Source organism: Oncorhynchus tshawytscha, unplaced genomic scaffold (genome assembly GCF_018296145.1).
Source record: "Oncorhynchus tshawytscha isolate Ot180627B unplaced genomic scaffold, Otsh_v2.0 Un_scaffold_6703_pilon_pilon, whole genome shotgun sequence".
NCBI classification, from domain to species: domain Eukaryota; kingdom Metazoa; phylum Chordata; class Actinopteri; order Salmoniformes; family Salmonidae; genus Oncorhynchus; species Oncorhynchus tshawytscha.
In genome coordinates, this window is record NW_024609792.1 from 185,001 (window position 1) to 205,000 (window position 20,000).

The 20,000-nt window shown below is 49.2% G+C and overlaps 1 protein-coding gene across 1 annotated transcript in view; it reads right to left on the minus strand.

The window, feature by feature from the left end:
* The window catches only part of LOC112240893 (vacuolar protein sorting-associated protein 13B), a 407,100-nt gene that overhangs the window by 141,266 nt on the left and 245,834 nt on the right, over positions 1-20,000 (minus strand). The window contains 2 exon segments of the mRNA XM_042318131.1: positions 654-918; positions 15,368-15,570. Coding sequence (XP_042174065.1) covers positions 654-918; positions 15,368-15,570 — 468 coding nt within the window.

A 20,000-nucleotide genomic window follows, 5' to 3' on the forward strand; every position in this document is an offset into this window, starting at 1 on the left:
ATAGATAGTAACAGTGTGTTATTACCTGTATCTAATAGATAGTAACAGTGTGTTATTACCTGAGTCCTGGATCTAATAGATAGTAACAGTGTGTTATTACAAGAGTCCTGTATCTAATAGATAGTAACAGTGTGTTATTACCTGTATCTAATAGATAATAACAGTTGTTATTACCTGAGTCCTGTATCTAATAGATAGTAACAGTGTGTTATTACCTGAGTCCTGTATCTAATAGATAGTAACAGTGTGTTATTACCTGTATCTAATAGATAATAACAGTGTGTTATTACCTGAGTCCTGTATCTAATAGATAATAACAGTGTGTTATTACCTGTATCTAATAGATAGTAACAGTGTGGTATTACCTGTATCTAATAGATAGTAACAGTGTGGTATTACCTGTATCTAATAGATAGTAACAGTGTGTTATTACCTGTATCTAATAGATAGTAACAGTGTGTTATTACCTGTATCTAATAGATAGTAACAGTGTGTTATTACCTGTATCTAATAGATAGTAACAGTGTGTTATTACCTGTATCTAATAGATAGTAACAGTGTGTTATTACCTGAGTCCTGTATCTAATAGATAGTAACAGTGTGTTATTACCTGAGAAACAGGTGAATAGTTAGTTGTGAGGTATGATGGTTACCTGAGTTCTGTATGTACTGGAACAGCCCGGTGCGGAGGTCATCAGAGCTGTGTTCTGTCCTGGGGGAGGGGGATTCAGGGGAGGGGGGTGACTGGGTGTCAAAGGGGGGCTTTTCCTCTTCAGTCCCAGACCCAGTCCCAGACCCTGTCCCAGTCCCAGTCCCAGACCCAGACCCAGACCCAGATCCCTGGTTCCTCTGGAGGTAGGCCTGCAGGTGTTCATACACCAGCCGCAGACAATTTACATGCTCCTGGCCCCAGAACACCTAAACACACACAAGGAGAATAGTACATGACAGGGTACTACTATACAGGGTAGGATGGGGTTAAGGATGGGGTTGGGGGTTAAGGATGGGGTTGGGGGTTAAGGATGGGGTTGGGGATGGGGGTTAAGGATGGGGTTGGGGGTTAAGGTTGGGGGTTAAGGATGGGGGGGGGATAAGGATGGGGTTGGGGGTTAAGGATGGGGTTAAGGATGGGGTTGGGGGTTAAGGATGGGGTTGGGGGTTAAGGTGGAGTTAACAATGGGTTGGGGGTTAAGGATGGGGTTGGGGGTTAAGGATGGGGTTGGGGGTTAAGGATGGGGTTAAGGATGGGGTTGGGGGTTAAGGTTGGGGTTGGGAGTTAAGGATGGGGTTAAGGATGGGGTTGGGGGTTAAAGATGGGGTTAAGGATGGGGTTGGGGGTTAAGGATGGGGCTGGGGGTTAAGGTTGGGGGTTAAGGATGGGGTTGGGTTAAGATGGGGTTGGGGTAAAGGATGGGGTTGGGGTAAAGGATGGGATAGGGGATGGGGGTTAAGGATGGGGTTGGGGGTTAAGGTGGAGTTAAGGATGGGGTTGGGGGTTAAGGATGGGGTTGGGGGTTAAGGATGGGGTTGGGGGTTAAGGATGGGGCTGGGGGTTAAGGTTCGGGGGTTAAGGATGGGGCTGGGGTTAATGTTGGGGGTTAAGGATGGGGTAAAGGATGGGGTTGGGGCTGGGGGTTAAGAATGGGGTTGGGGTTAAGGATGGGGTTAAGGATGGGGTTGGGGGTTAAGGTTGGGGTTGGGAGTTAAGGATGGGGTTAAGGATGGGGTTGGGGATTAAAGATGGGGTTAAGGATGGGGTTGGGGGTTAAGGATGGGGCTGGGGGTTAAGGATGGGGCTGGGGGTTAAGGTTGGGGGTTAAGGATGGGGTTGGGTTAAGATGGGGTTGGGGTAAAGGATGGGGTTGGGGTAAAGGATGGGATAGGGGATGGGGGTTAAGGATGGGGTTGGGGGTTAAGGTGGAGTTAAGGATGGGGTTGGGGGTTAAGGATGGGGTTGGGGGTTAAGGATGGGGTTGGGGGTTAAGGATGGGGCTGGGGAAAAGGTTCGGGGTTAAGGATGGGGCTGGGGGTTAATGTTGGGGGTTAAGGATGGGGTAAAGGATGGGGTTGGGGCTGGGGTTAAGAATGGGGTTGGGGTTAAGGATGGGGCTGGGAGTTAATGATGGGGTTGGGGGTTAAGGATGGGGTTGGGGCTAGGAGCTAGGGGTTAAGAATGGGGTTAAGGATGGGGTTGGGGTAAAGACTGGGTTGGGGGTTAATGATGGGGTTGGGGATTAAGAATGGGGTTGGGGTAAAGGATGGGGTTGGGGGTTAAGGTGGAGTTAACGATGGGTTGGGGGTTAAGGATGGGGTTGGGGGTTAAGGATGGGGTTGGAGGTTAAGGATGGGGCTGGGGGTTAAGGTTGGGGGTTAAGGATGGGGTTGGGTTAAGGATGGGGTTGGGGTAAAGGATGGGGTTGGGGCTAAGGGGGGTTAAGGATGGGTTTGGGGGTTAAGGATGGGGCTGGGGGTTAAGGTTGGGGTTGGGTTAAGGATGGGGTTGGGGTAAAGGATGGGGTTGGGGCTGGGGGTTAAGGATGGGTTTGGGGGTTAAGGATGGGGCTGGGGGTTAAGGTTGGGGTTGGGTTAAGGATGGGGTTGGGGTAAAGAATGGGGTTGGGGGTTAAGGATGGGGTTGGGGTTTAAGGATGAGGTTAGGGGGTTAAGGATGGGGTTGGGGTAAATAATGGGGTTGGGAGTTAATGATGGGGTTGGGGGTTAAGAATGGGGTTGGGGGTTAAGGATGGGGTTGGGGCTAGGAGCTAGGGGTTAAGAATGGGGTTAAGGATGGGGTTGGGGTAAAGGATGGGGTTGGGGGTAAATGATGGGGTTGGGGGTTAAGGATGGGGTTGGGGTAAAGAATGGGGTTGGGGGTTAAGGATGAGGTTAGGGGTTACGGATGGGGTTGGGGTAAAGAATGGGGTTGGGAGTTAATGATGGGGTTGGGGGTTAAGAATGGGGTTGGGGGTAGGAGCTAGGGGTTAAGGATGGGGTTAAGGATGGGGTTGGGGTAAAGGATGGGGTTGGGGGTAAAGGATGGGGTTGGGGGTAAAGGATGGGGTTGGGGTAAAGACTGGGTTTGGGGTTAATGATGGGGTTGGGGGTTAAGGATGGGGCTGGGGGTTAAGGATGGGGTTGGGGGTTAAGGATGGGGTTGGGGTTATGGATGGGTTTGGGGGTTAAGGATGGGGTTGGGGGTTAAGGATGGGTTTGGGGGTAAAGGACGGGTTTGGGGGTTAAGGATGGGTTCGGGGTTAAGGATGGGGTTGGGGGTTAAGGATGGGGTTGGGGGTTAAGGATGGGGTTGGGGGTTAGGAATGGGGTAGGGGTGAAGGATAGGGTTGGGGGTTAAGGATGAGGTTGAGGGTTAAGGATGGGTTGGGGGTTATGAATGGGGGAGGGTGAAGGATAGGGTGGGGGGGTGAAGGATAGGGTTGGGGGTTAAGGCTGGGGTTGGGGGTTAAGGATGGGTTTGGGGGTTAATGATGGGTTGGTGGTTAAGGATGGGGTAGGTGGTGAAGGATAGGGTAGGGGGTGAAGGATAGGGTTGGGGGTTAAGGATGGGGTTGGGGGTTAATGATGGGGTTGGATGGAGTTAGGTTTAAGGATGGGGTTTGGGCTGGGGTTAAGGATGGGGGTTAAGGATGGGGTTGATGCTGGGGGTTAAGGATGGGGTTGGGGCTGGGGGTTAAGGATGGGTTTGGGGTTTAATGATGGGGTTAGGGGTTAATGATGGGGTTTGGGCTGGGGGTTAAATATGGGGATGGGGGTTAAGGACGGGGTTGGGGTTTAAGGATGGGGCTGGGGCTGAGGGTTAAGGATGGAGTTTGGGCTGGGGGTTAAGGATGGAGTTTGGGCTGGGGGTTAAGGATGGAGTTTGGGCTGGTGGTTAAGGATGGGGTTGGGGGATAAGGATGGAGCTGGGGTGGGGGATAAGAATGGGGTGGGGGGTTGGGCTGGGGCTTGGGGAATGGGTTTGGACAGGAAGGCAGGAATCTCTGAGTCAAAAAACAGTTGAGACACGGAACCAGACTGGGCTCTACTCTGCTGTGGAGGAGGGTGACTAAACGTAAAAACAGGAAAAAGTTTGGAGCTGGAACGGAAGGAATTTGGGTGTTTTTTGTACAAGACTTCATTAAATCACCACAAACACTCCGTATTTGCAGAAGGAAATGTATGATTATGTATTAAGTGTTGAGTTGTTGGGGCTGGGGATGAGGGTTAAGGATGGGTGGGGTTGGGGTGAGGGTTAAGGAAGGGTGGGGTTGGGGTGAGGGTTAAGGATGGGTGGGGTTGGGGTGAGGGTTAAGGATGGGTTTGGGGTTAAGGATGGGGCTGGGGGTTAAGGATGGGGCTGGGGGGGTTAAGGGATGGGGTTGGGGTTAAGGAGTTGGGGTTGGGATGGGGTTAAGGATGGGGGGTTAAGGATGGAGTTAAAGATGGGGGGTGGGGGGGTTAAGGATGGGGTTAGGGATGGGGTTGGGGCTGGGGGTTAAGGATGGATTTGGGGCTGGGGTTTGGTGGTGGGTTAAAGATGGGGTCAAGGAAGGGGTTGGGGGTTAAGGATGGGGTTAGGGGTTAAGGATGGGGTTGGGGCTGGGGTTAAGGATGGATTTGGGGCTGGGGTTTGGTGGTGAGGGTTAAAGATGGGGTCAAGGAAGGGGTTGGGGGTTAAGGATGGGGTTATGGGGTTAAGGATGGGGTTGGGGGTGGGGGTTAAGGATGGATTTGGGGCTGGGGTTTGGTGGTGAGGGTTAAAGATGGGGTCAAGGAAGGGGTTGGGGGTTAAGGATGGGGTTAAGGATGGGGTTGGGGCTGGGGGTTAAGGATGGATTTGGGGCTGGGGGGGGTTAAGGATGGGGTAAAGATGGGGGAAGTGGTTGGGGTTAAGGATGGGGTTGGGGTTAAGGATGGGGTTGGGGCTGGGGTTAAGGATGGATTTGGGGCTGTGGTTTGGTGGTGAGGGTTAAAGATGGGGTCAAGGAAGGGGTTGGGGTTAAGGATGGGGTTAGGGGTTAAGGATGGGGTTGGGGCTGGGGGTTAAGGATGGGGTTGGAGTTTGGGGTTAAGGATGGGGTTGGGGGTTAAGGATGGGGTTGTGGCTGGGGTTGGTGGTGAGGGTTAAAATGGGGTTGGGGTTGGGGCTGGGGTTAAGGAAGGGGTTGGGGGTTAAGGATGGGGTTGGAGCTTGGGGTTAAGGATGGGGTTGGGGTTAAGGATGGGGTTGGGCTGGGGTTGGTGGTGAGGGTTAAAGATGGGGTTAAGGAAGGGGTTAAGGAAGGGGCTGGGGGTTAAGGATGGGGTTGGGGTTGGTGGTGAGGGTTAAAGATGGGGTTGGGGGGGGGTTGGGAAGGGGGGTTAAGGAGGATTGGTTTGGGGGCTTTAAGGAGAGGGTAGAGTTCGGGATGGGGTTGGGGATTAAGGATGGGATTGGGGATGGGGTTTGGACAGGAAGGCAGGCAGGAATCTCTGAGTCAAAAAAATAGTTGAGACACGGAACCAGACTGGGCTCTACTCTGCTGTGGAGGAGGGTGACTAAACGTAAAAACAGGAACATGTGGGTATTTCTAAAGTTTGGGGCTGGAACGGAAGGAATTTGGGTGGTTTTTGTACAAGACTTCATTAAAACACCACAAACACTCAGTATTTGCAGAAGGAAGTGTATGATTATGTATTAAGTGCTGAGTTGTGACTGATCTTCCTGTTAATGGCACCCTAACAGTAGAAGTACCAGTCTGTACCCTAACAGTAGAAGTACCAGTCTGTACCCTAACAGTAGAAGTACCAGTCTGTACCCTAACAGTAGAAGTACCAGTCTGTACCCTAACAGTAGAAGTACCAGTCTGTACCCTAACAGTAGAAGTACCAGTCTGCACCCTAACAGTAGAAGTACCAGTCTGTACCCTAACAGTAGAAGTACCAGTCTGTACCCTAACAGTAGAAGTACCAGTCTGTACCCTAACAGTAGAAGTACCAGACTTCACCCTAACAGTAGAAGTACCAGTCTGTACCCTGACAGTAGAAGTACCAGTCTGTACCCTAACAGTAGAAGTACCAGTCTGTACCCTGACAGTAGAAGTACCAGTCTGTACCCTAACAGTAGAAGTACCAGTCTGTACCCTAACAGTAGAAGTACCAGTCTGTACCCTAACAGTAGAAGTAACAGTCTGTACCCTGACAGTAGAAGTACCAGTCTGTACCCTGACAGTAGAAGTACCAGTCTGTACCCTAACAGTAGAAGTACCAGTCTGTACCCTAACAGTAGAAGTACCAGTCTGTACCCTAACAGTAGAAGTACCAGTCTGTACCCTAACAGTAGAAGTACCAGTCTGTACCCTGACAGTAGAAGTACCAGTCTGTACCCTAACAGTAGAAGTACCAGTCTGTACCCTAACAGTAGAGGTACCAGTCTGTACCCTAACAGTAGAAGTACCAGTCTGTACCCTAACAGTAGAAGTACCAGTCTGTACCCTAACAGTAGAAGTACCAGTCTGTACCCTGACAGTAGAAGTACCAGTCTGTACCCTGACAGTAGAAGTACCAGTCTGTACCCTAACAGTAGAAGTACCAGTCTGTACCCTGACAGTAGAAGTACCAGTCTGTACCCTGACAGTAGAAGTACCAGTCTGTACCCTAACAGTAGAAGTACCAGTCTGTACCCTAACAGTAGAAGTACCAGTCTGTACCCTGACAGTAGAAGTACCAGTCTGTACCCTGACAGTAGAAGTACCAGTCTGTACCCTAACAGTAGAAGTACCAGTCTTCAGCCTAACAGTAGAAGTACCAGTCTGTACCCTAACAGTAGAAGTACCAGTCTGTACCCTAACAGTAGAAGTACCAGTCTGTACCCTGACAGTAGAAGTACCAGTCTGTACCCTAACAGTAGAAGTACCAGTCTGTACCCTAACAGTAGAAGTACCAGTCTGTACCCTAACAGTAGAAGTACCAGTCGATCCCTAACAGTAGAAGTACCAGTTGATCCCTAACAGTAGAAGTACCAGTCTGTACCCTAACAGTAGAAGTACCAGTCGATCCCTAACAGTAGAAGTACCAGTCTGTACTCTAACAGTAGAAGTACCAGTCTGTACCCTGACAGTAGAAGTACCAGTCTGTACCCTAACAGTAGAAGTACCAGTCTGTACCCTAACAGTAGAAGTACCAGTCTGTACCCTAACAGTAGAAGTACCAGTCTGTACCCTAACAGTAGAAGTACCAGTCTGTACCCTAACAGTAGAAGTACCAGTCTGTACCCTAACAGTAGAAGTACCAGTCTGTACCCTAACAGTAGAAGTACCAGTATGTACCCTAACAGTAGAAGTACCAGTCTTCAGCCTAACAGTAGAAGTACCAGTCGATCCCTAACAGTAGAAGTACCAGTCTGTACCCTAACAGTAGAAGTACCAGTCTGTACCCTAACAGTAGAAGTACCAGTCTTCAGCCTAACAGTAGAAGTACCAGTCTGTACCCTAACAGTAGAGGTACCAGTCTGTACCCTGACAGTAGAGGTACCAGTCTGTACCCTAACAGTAGAAGTACAGGTCTGTACCCTGACAGTAGAAGTACCAGTCTGTACCCTAACAGTAGAAGTACCAGCCTGTACCCTAACAGTAGAAGTACCAGTCTGTACCCTAACAGTAGAAGTACCAGTCTGTACCCAAACACTAGAAGTACCAGTCGATCCCTAACAGTAGAAGTACCAGTCTGTACCCTAACAGTAGAAGTACCAGTCTGTACCCTAACAGTAGAAGTACCAGTCTTCAGCCTAACAGTAGAAGTACCAATCGATCCCTAACAGTAGAAGTACCAGTCTGTACCCTGACAGTAGAAGTACCAGTCTGTACCCTAACAGTAGAAGTACCAGTCTGTACCCTAACAGTAGAAGTACCAGTCTGTACCCTAACAGTAGAAGTACCAGTCTGTACCCTAACAGTAGAAGTACCAGTCTGTACCCTGACAGTAGAAGTACCAGTCTGTACCCTAACAGTAGAAGTACCAGTCTGTACCCTAACAGTAGAAGTACCAGTCTGTACCCTAACAGTAGAAGTACCAGTCTGTACCCTAACAGTAGAAGTACCAGTCTGTACCCTAACAGTAGAAGTACCAGTCTGTACCTAACAGTAGAGGTACCAGTCTGTACCCTAACAGTAGAAGTACCAGTCTGTACCCTAACAGTAGAAGTACCAGTCTGTACCCTAACAGTAGAAGTACCAGTCTGTACCCTAACAGTAGAAGTACCAGTCTGTACCCTGACAGTAGAAGTACCAGTCTGTACCCTAACAGTAGAAGTACCAGTCTGTACCCTGACAGTAGAAGTACCAGTCTGTACCCTAACAGTAGAAGTACCAGTCTGTACCCTAACAGTAGAAGTACCAGTCTGTACCCTAACAGTAGAAGTACCAGTCTGTACCCTGACAGTAGAAGTACCAGTCTGTACCCTGACAGTAGAAGTACCAGTCTGTACCCTAACAGTAGAAGTACCAGTCTTCAGCCTAACAGTAGAAGTACCAGTCTGTACCCTAACAGTAGAAGTACCAGTCTGTACCCTAACAGTAGAAGTACCAGTCTGTACCCTAACAGTAGAAGTACCAGTCTGTACCCTAACAGTAGAAGTACCAGTCTGTACCCTAACAGTAGAAGTACCAGTCGATCCCTAACAGTAGAAGTACCAGTTGATCCCTAACAGTAGAAGTACCAGTCTGTACCCTAACAGTAGAAGTACCAGTCGATCCCTAACAGTAGAAGTACCAGTCTGTACCCTAACAGTAGAAGTACCAGTCTGTACCCTAACAGTAGAAGTACCAGTCTGTACCCTAACAGTAGAAGTACCAGTCTGTACCCTAACAGTAGAAGTACCAGTCTGTACCCTAACAGTAGAAGTACCAGTCTGTACCCTAACAGTAGAAGTACCAGTCTGTACCCTAACAGTAGAAGTACCAGTCTGTACCCTAACAGTAGAAGTACCAGTCTTCAGCCTAACAGTAGAAGTACCAGTCGATCCCTAACAGTAGAAGTACCAGTCTGTACCCTAACAGTAGAAGTACCAGTCTGTACCCTAACAGTAGAAGTACCAGTCTTCAGCCTAACAGTAGAAGTACCAGTCTGTACCCTAACAGTAGAAGTACCAGTCTGTACCCTAACAGTAGAGGTACCAGTCTGTACCCTAACAGTAGAAGTACCAGTCTGTACCCTAACAGTAGAAGTACCAGCCTGTACCCTAACAGTAGAAGTACCAGTCTGTACCCTAACAGTAGAAGTACCAGTCTGTACCCTAACAGTAGAAGTACCAGGTCTGTACCCTAACAGTAGAAGTACCAGTCTGTACCCTAACAGTAGAAGTACCAGCCTGTACCCTAACAGTAGAAGTACCAGTCTGTACCCTAACAGTAGAAGTACCAGTCTGTACCCAAACAGTAGAAGTACCAGTCGATCCCTAACAGTAGAAGTACCAGTCTGTACCCTAACAGTAGAAGTACCAGTCTGTACCCTAACAGTAGAAGTACCAGTCTTCAGCCTAACAGTAGAAGTACCAGTCGATCCCTAACAGTAGAAGTACCAGTCTGTACCCTAACAGTAGAAGTACCAGTCTGTACCCTAACAGTAGAAGTACCAGTCTTCAGCCTAACAGTAGAAGTACCAGTCTGTACCCTAACAGTAGAAGTACCAGTCTGTACCCTAACAGTAGAAGTACCAGTCTGTACCCTGACAGTAGAGGTACCAGTCTGTACCCTAACAGTAGAAGTACCAGTCTGTACCCTAACAGTAGAAGTACCAGTCTGTACCCTAACAGTAGAAGTACCAGTCTGTACCCTAACAGTAGAAGTACCAGTCTGTACCCTAACAGTAGAAGTACCAGTCTGTACCCAAACAGTAGAAGTACCAGTCGATCCCTAACAGTAGAAGTACCAGTCTGTACCCTAACAGTAGAAGTACCAGTCTGTACCCTAACAGTAGAAGTACCAGTCTTCACTCTAACAGTAGAAGTACCAGTCTGTACCCTAACAGTAGAAATACCAGTCTGTACCCTAACAGTAGAAGTACCAGTCTGTACCCTAACGTAGAAGTACCAGTCTGTACCCTAACAGTAGAAGTACCAGTCTTACCCTAACAGTAGAAGTACCAGTCTGTACCCTAACAGTAGAAGTACCAGTCTGTACCCTAACAGTAGAAGTACCAGTCTGTACCCTGACAGTAGAAGTACCAGTCGATCCCTACCAGTAGAAGTACCAGTCGATCCCTAACAGTAGAAGTACCAGTCTGTACCCTAACAGTAGAAGTACCAGTCTGTACCCTAACAGTAGAAGTACCAGTCTGTACCCTAACAGTAGAAGTACCAGTCTGTACCCTAACAGTAGAAGTACCAGTCTGTACCCTAACAGTAGAAGTACCAGTCTGTACCCTAACAGTAGAAGTACCAGTCTGTACCCTAACAGTAGAAGTACCAGTCTGTACCCTAACAGTAGAAGTACCAGTCTGTACCCTAACAGTAGAAGTACCAGTCTGTACCCTAACAGTAGAAGTACCAGTCTGTACCCTAACAGTAGAAGTACCAGTCTGTACCCTAACAGTAGAAGTACCAGTCTGTACCCTAACAGTAGAAGTACCAGTCTGTACCCTAACAGTAGAAGTACCAGTCTGTACCCTAACAGTAGAAGTACCAGTCTGTACCCTAACAGTAGAAGTACCAGTCTGTACCCTAACAGTAGAAGTACCAGTCTGTACCCTAACAGTAGAAGTACCAGTCTGTACCCTAACAGTAGAAGTACCAGTCTGTACCCTAACAGTAGAAGTACCAGTCTGTACCCTAACAGTAGAAGTACCAGTCTGTACCCTAACAGTAGAAGTACCAGTCTGTACCCTAACAGTAGAAGTACCAGTCTGTACCCTAACAGTAGAAGTACCAGTCGATCCCTAACAGTAGAAGTACCAGTCTGTACCCTAACAGTAGAAGTACCAGTCTGTACCCTAACAGTAGAAGTACCAGTCTGTACCCTAACAGTAGAAGTACCAGTCTTCACCCTAACAGTAGAAGTACCAGTCTGTACCCTAACAGTAGAAGTACCAGTCTGTACCCTAACAGTAGAAGTACCAGTCTGTACCCTAACAGTAGAAGTACCAGTCTGTACCCTAACAGTAGAAGTACCAGTCTGTACCCTAACAGTAGAAGTACCAGTCTGTACCCTAACAGTAGAAGTACCAGTCGATCCCTAACAGTAGAAGTACCAGTCGATCCCTAACAGTAGAAGTACCAGTCTGTACCCTAACAGTAGAAGTACCAGTCGATCCCTAACAGTAGAAGTACCAGTCTGTACCCTAACAGTAGAAGTACCAGTCTGTACCCTAACAGTAGAAGTACCAGTCTGTACCCTAACAGTAGAAGTACCAGTCTGTACCCTAACAGTAGAAGTACCAGTCTGTACCCTAACAGTAGAAGTACCAGTCTGTACCCTAACAGTAGAAGTACCAGTCTGTACCCTAACAGTAGAAGTACCAGTCTGTACCCTAACAGTAGAAGTACCAGTCTGTACCCTAACAGTAGAAGTACCAGTCTGTACCCTAACAGTAGAAGTACCAGTCTGTACCCTAACAGTAGAAGTACCAGTCTTCAGCCTAACAGTAGAAGTACCAGTCGATCCCTAACAGTAGAAGTACCAGTCTGTACCCTAACAGTAGAAGTACCAGTCTGTACCCTAACAGTAGAAGTACCAGTCTGTCACCCTAACAGTAGAAGTACCAGTCTGTACCCTAACAGTAGAAGTACCAGTCTGTACCCTAACAGTAGAAGTACCAGTCTGTACCCTGACAGTAGAAGTACCAGTCTGTACCCTAACAGTAGAAGTACCAGTCTGTACCCTAACAGTAGAAGTACCAGTCTGTACCCTAACAGTAGAAGTACCAGTCTGTACCCTAACAGTAGAAGTACAGGTCTGTACCCTGACAGTAGAAGTACCAGTCTGTACCCTAACAGTAGAAGTACCAGCCTGTACCCTAACAGTAGAAGTACCAGTCTGTACCCTAACAGTAGAAGTACCAGTCTGTACCCAAACAGTAGAAGTACCAGTCGATCCCTAACAGTAGAAGTACCAGTCTGTACCCTAACAGTAGAAGTACCAGTCTGTACCCTAACAGTAGAAGTACCAGTCTGTCAGCCTAACAGTAGAAGTACCAGTCGATCCCTAACAGTAGAAGTACCAGTCTGTACCCTAACAGTAGAAGTACCAGTCTGTACCCTAACAGTAGAAGTACCAGTCTGTACCCTAACAGTAGAAGTACCAGTCTGTACCCTAACAGTAGAAGTACCAGTCGATCCCTAACAGTAGAAGTACCAGTCGATCCCTAACAGTAGAAGTACCAGTCGATCCCTAACAGTAGAAGTATCTCCCTAACAGTAGAAGTACCAGTCGATCCCTAACAGTAGAAGTACCAGTCGATCCCTAACAGTAGAAGTACCAGTCGATCCCTAACAGTAGAAGTACCAGTCGATCCCTAACAGTAGAAGTACCAGTCGATCCCTAACAGTAGAAGTACCAGTCGATCCCTAACAGTAGAAGTACCAGTCGATCCCTAACAGTAGAAGTACCAGTCGATCCCTAACAGTAGAAGTACCAGTCGATCCCTAACAGTAGAAGTACCAGTCGATCCCTAACAGTAGAAGTACCAGTCTGTACCCTAACAGTAGAGTACCAGTCTGTACCCTGACAGTAGAGTACCAGTCTGTACCCTAACAGTAGAAGTACCAGTCTGTACCCTAACAGTAGAAGTACCAGTCTGTACCCTAACAGTAGAAGTACCAGTCTGTACCCTAACAGTAGAAGTACAGGTCTGTACCCTAACAGTAGAAGTACCAGTCTGTACCCTAACAGTAGAAGTACCAGCCTGTACCCTAACAGTAGAAGTACCAGTCTGTACCCTAACAGTAGAAGTACCAGTCTGTACCCAAACAGTAGAAGTACCAGTCGATCCCTAACAGTAGAAGTACCAGTCTGATCCCTAACAGTAGAAGTACCAGTCTGTACCCTAACAGTAGAAGTACCAGTCTTCAGCCTAACAGTAGAAGTACCAATCGATCCCTAACAGTAGAAGTACCAGTCTGTACCCTAACAGTAGAAGTACCAGTCTGTACCCTAACAGTAGAAGTACCAGTCTGTACCCTAACAGTAGAAGTACCAGTCTGTACCCTGACAGTAGAAGTACCAGTCGATCCCTACCAGTAGAAGTACCAGTCGATCCCTAACAGTAGAAGTACCAGTCGATCCCTAACAGTATAAGTATCTCCCTAACAGTAGAAGTACCAGTCGATCCCTAACAGTAGAAGTACCAGTCGATCCCTAACAGTAGAAGTACCAGTCGATCCCTAACAGTAGAAGTACCAGTCGATCCCTAACAGTAGAAGTACCAGTCGATCCCTAACAGTAGAAGTACCAGTCGATCCCTAACAGTAGAAGTACCAGTCGATCCCAACAGTAGAAGTACCAGTCGATCCCTAACAGTAGAAGTACCAGTCGATCTCTAACAGTAGAAGTACCAGTCTTCAGCCTAACAGTAGAAGTACCAATCAATCCCTAACAGTAGAAGTACCAGTCGATCCCTAACAGTCATTAGAGTGATGAATAACCAGTAGAGGTCATTAGTAGAGGTCATTAGAGTGATGAATAACCAGTAGAGGTCATTAGGGTGATGAATAACAGTAGAGGTCATTACAGTGATGAATAACCAGTAGAGGTCATTAGTAGAGGTCATTAGAGTGATGAATAACAGTAGAGGTCATTCGGGTGATGAATAACAGTAGAGGTCATTAGAGTGATGAATAACAGTAGAGGTCATTAGTAGAGGTCATTAGAGTGATGAATAACAGTAGAAGTCATTAGTAGAGGTCATTAGAGTGATGAATAACCAGTAGAGGTCATTAGGGTGATGAATAACAGTAGAGGTCATTAGAGTGATGAATAACAGTAGAGGTCATTAGTAGAGGTCATTAGAGTGATGAATAACAGTAGAGGTCATTAGTAGAGGTCATTAGAGTGATGAATAACAGTAGAGGTCATTAGGGTGATGAATAACAGTAGAGGTCATTAGAGTGATGAATAACAGTAGAGGTCATTAGAGTGATGAATAACAGTAGAGGTCATTAGTAGAGGTCATTAGAGTGATGAATAACAGTAGAAGTCATTAGTAGAGGTCATTAGAGTGATGAATAACCAGTAGAGGTCATTAGGGTGATGAATAACAGTAGAGGTCATTAGAGTGATGAATAACAGTAGAGGTCATTAGAGTGATGAATAACAGTAGAATCATTAGTAGAGGTCATTAGAGTGATGAATAACCAGTAGAGGTCATTAGGGTGATGAATAACAGTAGAAGTCATTAGTAGAGGTCATTAGAGTGATGAATAACCAGTAGAGGTCATTTGGGTGATGAATAACAGTAGAGGTCATTAGAGTGATGAATAACAGTTGAGGTTATTAGAATGATGAATAACAGTAGAGGTCATTAGGGTGAGGTCATTAGTAGAGGTCATTAGGGTGATGATTAACCAGTAGAGGTCATTAGAGTGATGAATAACCAGTAGAGGTCATTAGTAGAGGTCATTAGAGTGATGAATAACCAGTAGAGGTCATTAGAGTGATGAATAACAGTAGAGGTCATTAGTAGAGGTCATTAGAGTGATGAATAACCAGTAGAGGTCATTAGGGTGATGAATAACAGTAGAAGTCATTAGTAGAGGTCATTAGAGTGATGAATAACCAGTAGAGGTCATTTGGGTGATGAATAACAGTAGAGGTCATTAGAGTGATGAATAACAGTAGAGGTTATTAGAATGATGAATAACAGTAGATGTCATTAGGGTGAGGTCATTAGTAGAGGTCATTAGGGTGATGAATAACCAGTAGAGGTCATTAGGGTGATGAATGACAGTAGAGGTCATTAGAGTGATGAATAACCAGTAGAGGTCATTAGAGTGATGAATAAGCAGTAGAGGTCATTAGGGTGAGGTCATTAGGGTGATGAATAACCAGTAGAGGTCATTAGGGTGATGAATAACCAGTAGAGGTCATTAGAGGTCATTAGGGTGATGAATAACAGTAGAGGTCATTAGAGTGATGAATAAACCAGTAGAGGTCATTAGGGTGATGAATGACAGTATGGGGAAAATGTTTGGTCTCATCAGATCTCTGACAGAAAGGTGGACTAACTCTATGTTACTGAATTAGGGTGAGAATGGCACACAGGGTTGTAAATAATCTGATACATTTCTCTAAATTCTGTTAGTTTCCCAGAAAACCTGGCTGGAAGAATTCCCGGAATCAGGAAGGAATGAGGGGGAAATCAGGGAGCCTCCAACCAGAGGATTGTGGGTGTTCCCTCTCACCTGCAGTAGGCCTCCCTTCAGGTCCAGCAGTAGTTTAGGGGTCCCAGTCTCAGGTTCAGGACTGCTGCTGTGCCTACACCACCTGGCCTCTAGGGCGGCGCTACAGGAGAAAGGCCCCAGCAGCAGACGGCTCCGATCCTTCAGACCCGTCCTCAACAGGATATCCTGCAGCTCCAACAGCACTGAGACTGACTGGACCGGGTCTACAAGGAGCACAGAGAGACATACAGTATAAACCATCAGTAAAGGGTTTGTGTAATGTAGATCTGGCACCTTGTAGCTTTAAACACCTCTAAAACCAACCAGATCAACTTCAGAGAGACATACAGTATAAACCATCAGTAAAGGGTTTGTGTAATGTCGATCTGGCACCTTGTAGCTTTAAACACCTCTAAACAATGAGTTGGTTTGGAGTGCTTTATAACATGCTTTATAACATGCTTTATAACATGCTTTATAACATGCTTTATAACATGGTTTATAACATGGTTTATAACATGCTTTATAACATGCTTTATAACATGCTTTATAACATGCTTTATAACATGCTTCAGGCACATTTTCACAACGCATTGTAGTTAATGGCAAGTGTAATTAGGGCAATTTTCTGTTACGAAAAAAAAATGGTTTTGGGGCTCAACTACAATCCCAGAAAGAGTGAAAATAAGTCTACATGTAAAACAATTGGTGAGCTTCCCTTTAACTCCAAACCCCTTTAACGCTCAACAAAGAGCAAGGGAGAGAGAGGACATCCCTGTCTTGTACCTCTCCAACATCACAACACCCAAATATCACAGTTGAACTTGATGAGAAGCAGATGAGCTAGCCGTTGGTTCCTACAGTGAGACGTGTGAACCCGGACAGACACTTGGTCAGACAAACACAGGACAGTTCTGGCTCAGTCCATCTCCTTCAAGTCGTGACAGAGGGACTGACCTCGGCTACAATCTTGTTTAGGATCCAAGCTCGATGAACTCATAAATCTCCATAAACCTTGGTCTCCGCCACTGGCTGACAATGGTCGTCTCTCGTCTGGTCTGGTCTGGTCTGGTCTGGTCTGTCAGTCAACAGAACACTTGGATGCTGTCCTGTGTATGAGTAATCTGTCCTGAGAACCAACTCTTTAACGGCGCTTTAAACTGTTGCCTGCCGGGGAACCCAGAGAACCAACTCTTTAACGGCCCTTTAAACTGTTGCCTGCCGGGGAACCCAGAGAACCAACTCTTTAACGGCCCTTTAAACTGCTGACTGCCGGGGAACCCAGAGAACCAACTCTTTAACGGCCCTTTAAACTGCTGCCTGCCGGGGAACCCAGAGAACCAACTCTTTAACGGCCCTTTAAACTGCTGCCTGCCGGGGAACCCAGAGAACCAACTCTTTAACGGCCCTTTAAACTGCTGCCTGCCGGGGAACCCAGAGAACACGGAACTAACTGCTCTGTTGTTCCACCACTTGTTTGGCCCTTTGTTTTAAACCTCCGTCTTGTTTTCCTGTCTGCGCTGAGGCCTTGTGCTGACAGATCCAGGCAGGCCTCTCTTCTCAGGCAGCACAGGCAGGCCTCGTCTCTCTCAGAAGCACTAGGAACTGGGGAACTCCCAGGCAGGCCTCCTCGGGGAACTCAGAGCAGCACTAGGCTGGGGAACTCCCAGGCAGGCCTCTCTCTCAGAGCAGCACTAGGCTGGGGAACTCCCAGGCAGGCCTCGTCTCTCTCAGAGCAGCACTAGGCTGGGGAACTCCCAGGCAGGCCTCTCTCTCAGAGCAGCACTAGGCTGGGGAACTCCCAGGCAGGCCTCCTCTCTCAGAGCAGCACTAGGCTGGGGAACTCCCAGGCAGGCCTCGTCTCTCTCAGAGCAGCACTAGGCTGGGGAACTCCCAGGCAGGCCTCCTTCTCAGAGCAGCACTAGGCTGGGGGAACTCCCAGGCAGGCCTCGTTTCTCTCAGAGCAGCACTAGGCTGGGGAACTCCCAGGCAGGCCTCCTCTCTCAGAGCAGCACTAGGCTGGGGGAACTCCCAGGCAGGCCTCGTCTCTCTCAGAGCAGCACTAGGCTGGGGAACTCCCAGGCAGGCCTCCTCTCTCTCAGAGCAGCACTAGGCTGGGGAACTCCCAGGCAGGCCTCCTCTCTCTCAGAGCAGCACTAGGCTGGGGAACTCCCAGGCAGGCCCCTCTTCAGAGCAGCACTAGGCTGGGGAACTCCCAGGCAGGCCTCCTCTCTCTCAGAGCAGCACTAGGCTGGGGAACTCCCAGGCAGGCCCCTCTCTCAGAGCAGCACTAGGCTGGGGAACTCCCAGGCAGGCCTCCTCTCTCTCAGAGCAGCACTAGGCTGGGGAACTCCCAGGCAGGCCTCTCTCTCTCAGAGCAGCACTAGGCTTAAACTCCCAGGCAGGCCTCCTCTCTCAGAGCAGCACTAGGCTGGGGGAACTCCCAGGCAGGCCTCGTTTCTCTCAGAGCAGCACTAGGCTGGGAACTCCCAGGCAGGCCTCCTCTCTCAGAGCAGCACTAGGCTGGGGGAACTCCCAGGCAGGCCTCGTCTCTCTCAGAGCAGCACTAGGCTGGGGAACTCCCAGGCAGGCCTCCTCTCTCTCAGAGCAGCACTAGGCTGGGGAACTCCCAGGCAGGCCTCCTCTCTCAGAGCAGCACTAGGCTGGGGAACTCCCAGGCAGGCCTCCTCTCTCTCAGAGCAGCACTAGGCTGGGGAACTCCCAGGCAGGCCTCGTCTCTCTCAGAGCAGCACTAGGCTGGGGAACTCCCAGGCAGGCCTCCTCTCTCAGAGCAGCACTAGGCTGGGGAACTCCCAGGCAGGCCTCCTCTCTCTCAGAGCAGCACTAGGCTGGGGAACTCCCAGGCAGGCCTCGTCTCTCTCAGAGCAGCACTAGGCTGGGGAACTCCCAGGCAGGCCTCCTCTCTCAGAGCAGCACTAGGCTGGGGAACTCCCAGGCAGGCCTCGTTTCTCTCAGAGCAGCACTAGGCTGGGGAACTCCCAGGCAGGCCTCCTCTCTCAGAGCAGCACTAGGCTGGGGAACTCCCAGGCAGGCCTCGTCTCTCTCAGAGCAGCACTAGGCTGGGGAACTCCCAGGCAGGCCTCTCTCTCAGAGCAGCACTAGGCTGGGGAACTCCCAGGCAGGCCTCCTCTCTCAGAGCAGCACTAGGCTGGGGAACTCCCAGGCAGGCCTCCTCTCTCTCAGAGCAGCACTAGGCTGGGGAACTCCCAGGCAGGCCTCCTCTCTCAGAGCAGCACTAGGCTGGGGAACTCCCAGGCAGGCCTCCTCTCTCTCAGAGCAGCACTAGGCTGGGGAACTCCCAGGCAGGCCTCGTCTCTCTCAGAGCAGCACTAGGCTGGGAAACTCCCAGGCAGGCCTCCTCTCTCAGAGCAGCACTAGGCTGGGGGAACTCCCAGGCAGGCCTCGTCTCTCTCAGAGCAGCACTAGGCTGGGAAACTCCCAGGCAGGCCTCCTCTCTCAGAGCAGCACTAGGCTGGGGGAACTCCCAGGCAGGCCTCGTCTCTCTCAGAGCAGCACTAGGCTGGGGAACTCCCAGGCAGGCCTCCTCTCTCAGACAGCTAGGCTGGGGGAACTCCCAGGCAGGCCTCGTCTCTCTCAGAGCAGCTCCTCTCCTCTCTCTCCTCCCTCTCCTCTCCCTCCTCTCCTCTCCTCTCCTCTCCTCTCCCTCCCTCTCCTCTCCTCTCCTCTCCTCCCCTCCCCTCTCCTCTCCTCTCCTCTCCTCTCTCCTCTCCTCTCCTCTCCTCTCCCCTCCCTCTCCCTCCTCTCCTCTCCCCCTCCCTCCCTCCCTCTCCTCTCCCCTCCTCTCCCCCTCCTCCCCTCCTCTCCTCTCCTCTCCTCTCCTCTCCTCTCCTCTCCTCTCCTCTCCTCTCCTCTCCTCTCCTCTCCTCTCCTCTCCTCTCCTCTCCTCTCCTCTCCTCTCCTCTCCCTCTCTGTGTGTGTGAGCTCAGCCTGTATTCTGCCACCCAGCCTATTATCATGTGGTCAGGGAGAGAGCAGAGGAGAACCACACTCATATTTATGGTCGACCGTTGGACGCCTGAGTCGACCGTTGGACGCCCCCCCCTGCCATCTGTCCTGACTACAGAGTCCGGGTCTACTGCAGCTCTGTCGTCCCGACAACAGAGTCTGGTCTACTGCAGCTCTGTCATCCTGACTACAGAGTCTGGGTCTACTGCAGCTCTGTCATCCTGACTACAGAGTCTGGGTCTACTCCAGCTCTGTCGTCCTGACAACTCTCTGGTACTGCAGCTCTGCCTGTATTCTGCCACCCAGAGTCTGGGTCTCATGCAGCTCTGTCGTCCTGACAGAGGAGAGTCTGGGTCTACTGCAGATCTGTCGTCTTGACTACAGAGTCTGGTCTACTGCAGCTCTGTCGTCCTGAATACAGAGTCTGGGTCTACTGCAGCTCTGTCGTCCTGACTACAGAGTCTGGGTCGACTACAGAGTCTGGGTCTACTGCAGATCTGTCGTCTTGACTACAGAGTCTGGGTCTACTGCAGTTCTGTCGTCCTGACTACAGAGTCTGGTCTACTGCAGCTCTGTCGTCTTAACTACAGAGTCTGGGTCTACTGCAGCTCTGTCGTCTTGACTACAGAGTCTGGGTCTACTGCAGCTCTGTCGTCCTGACTACAGA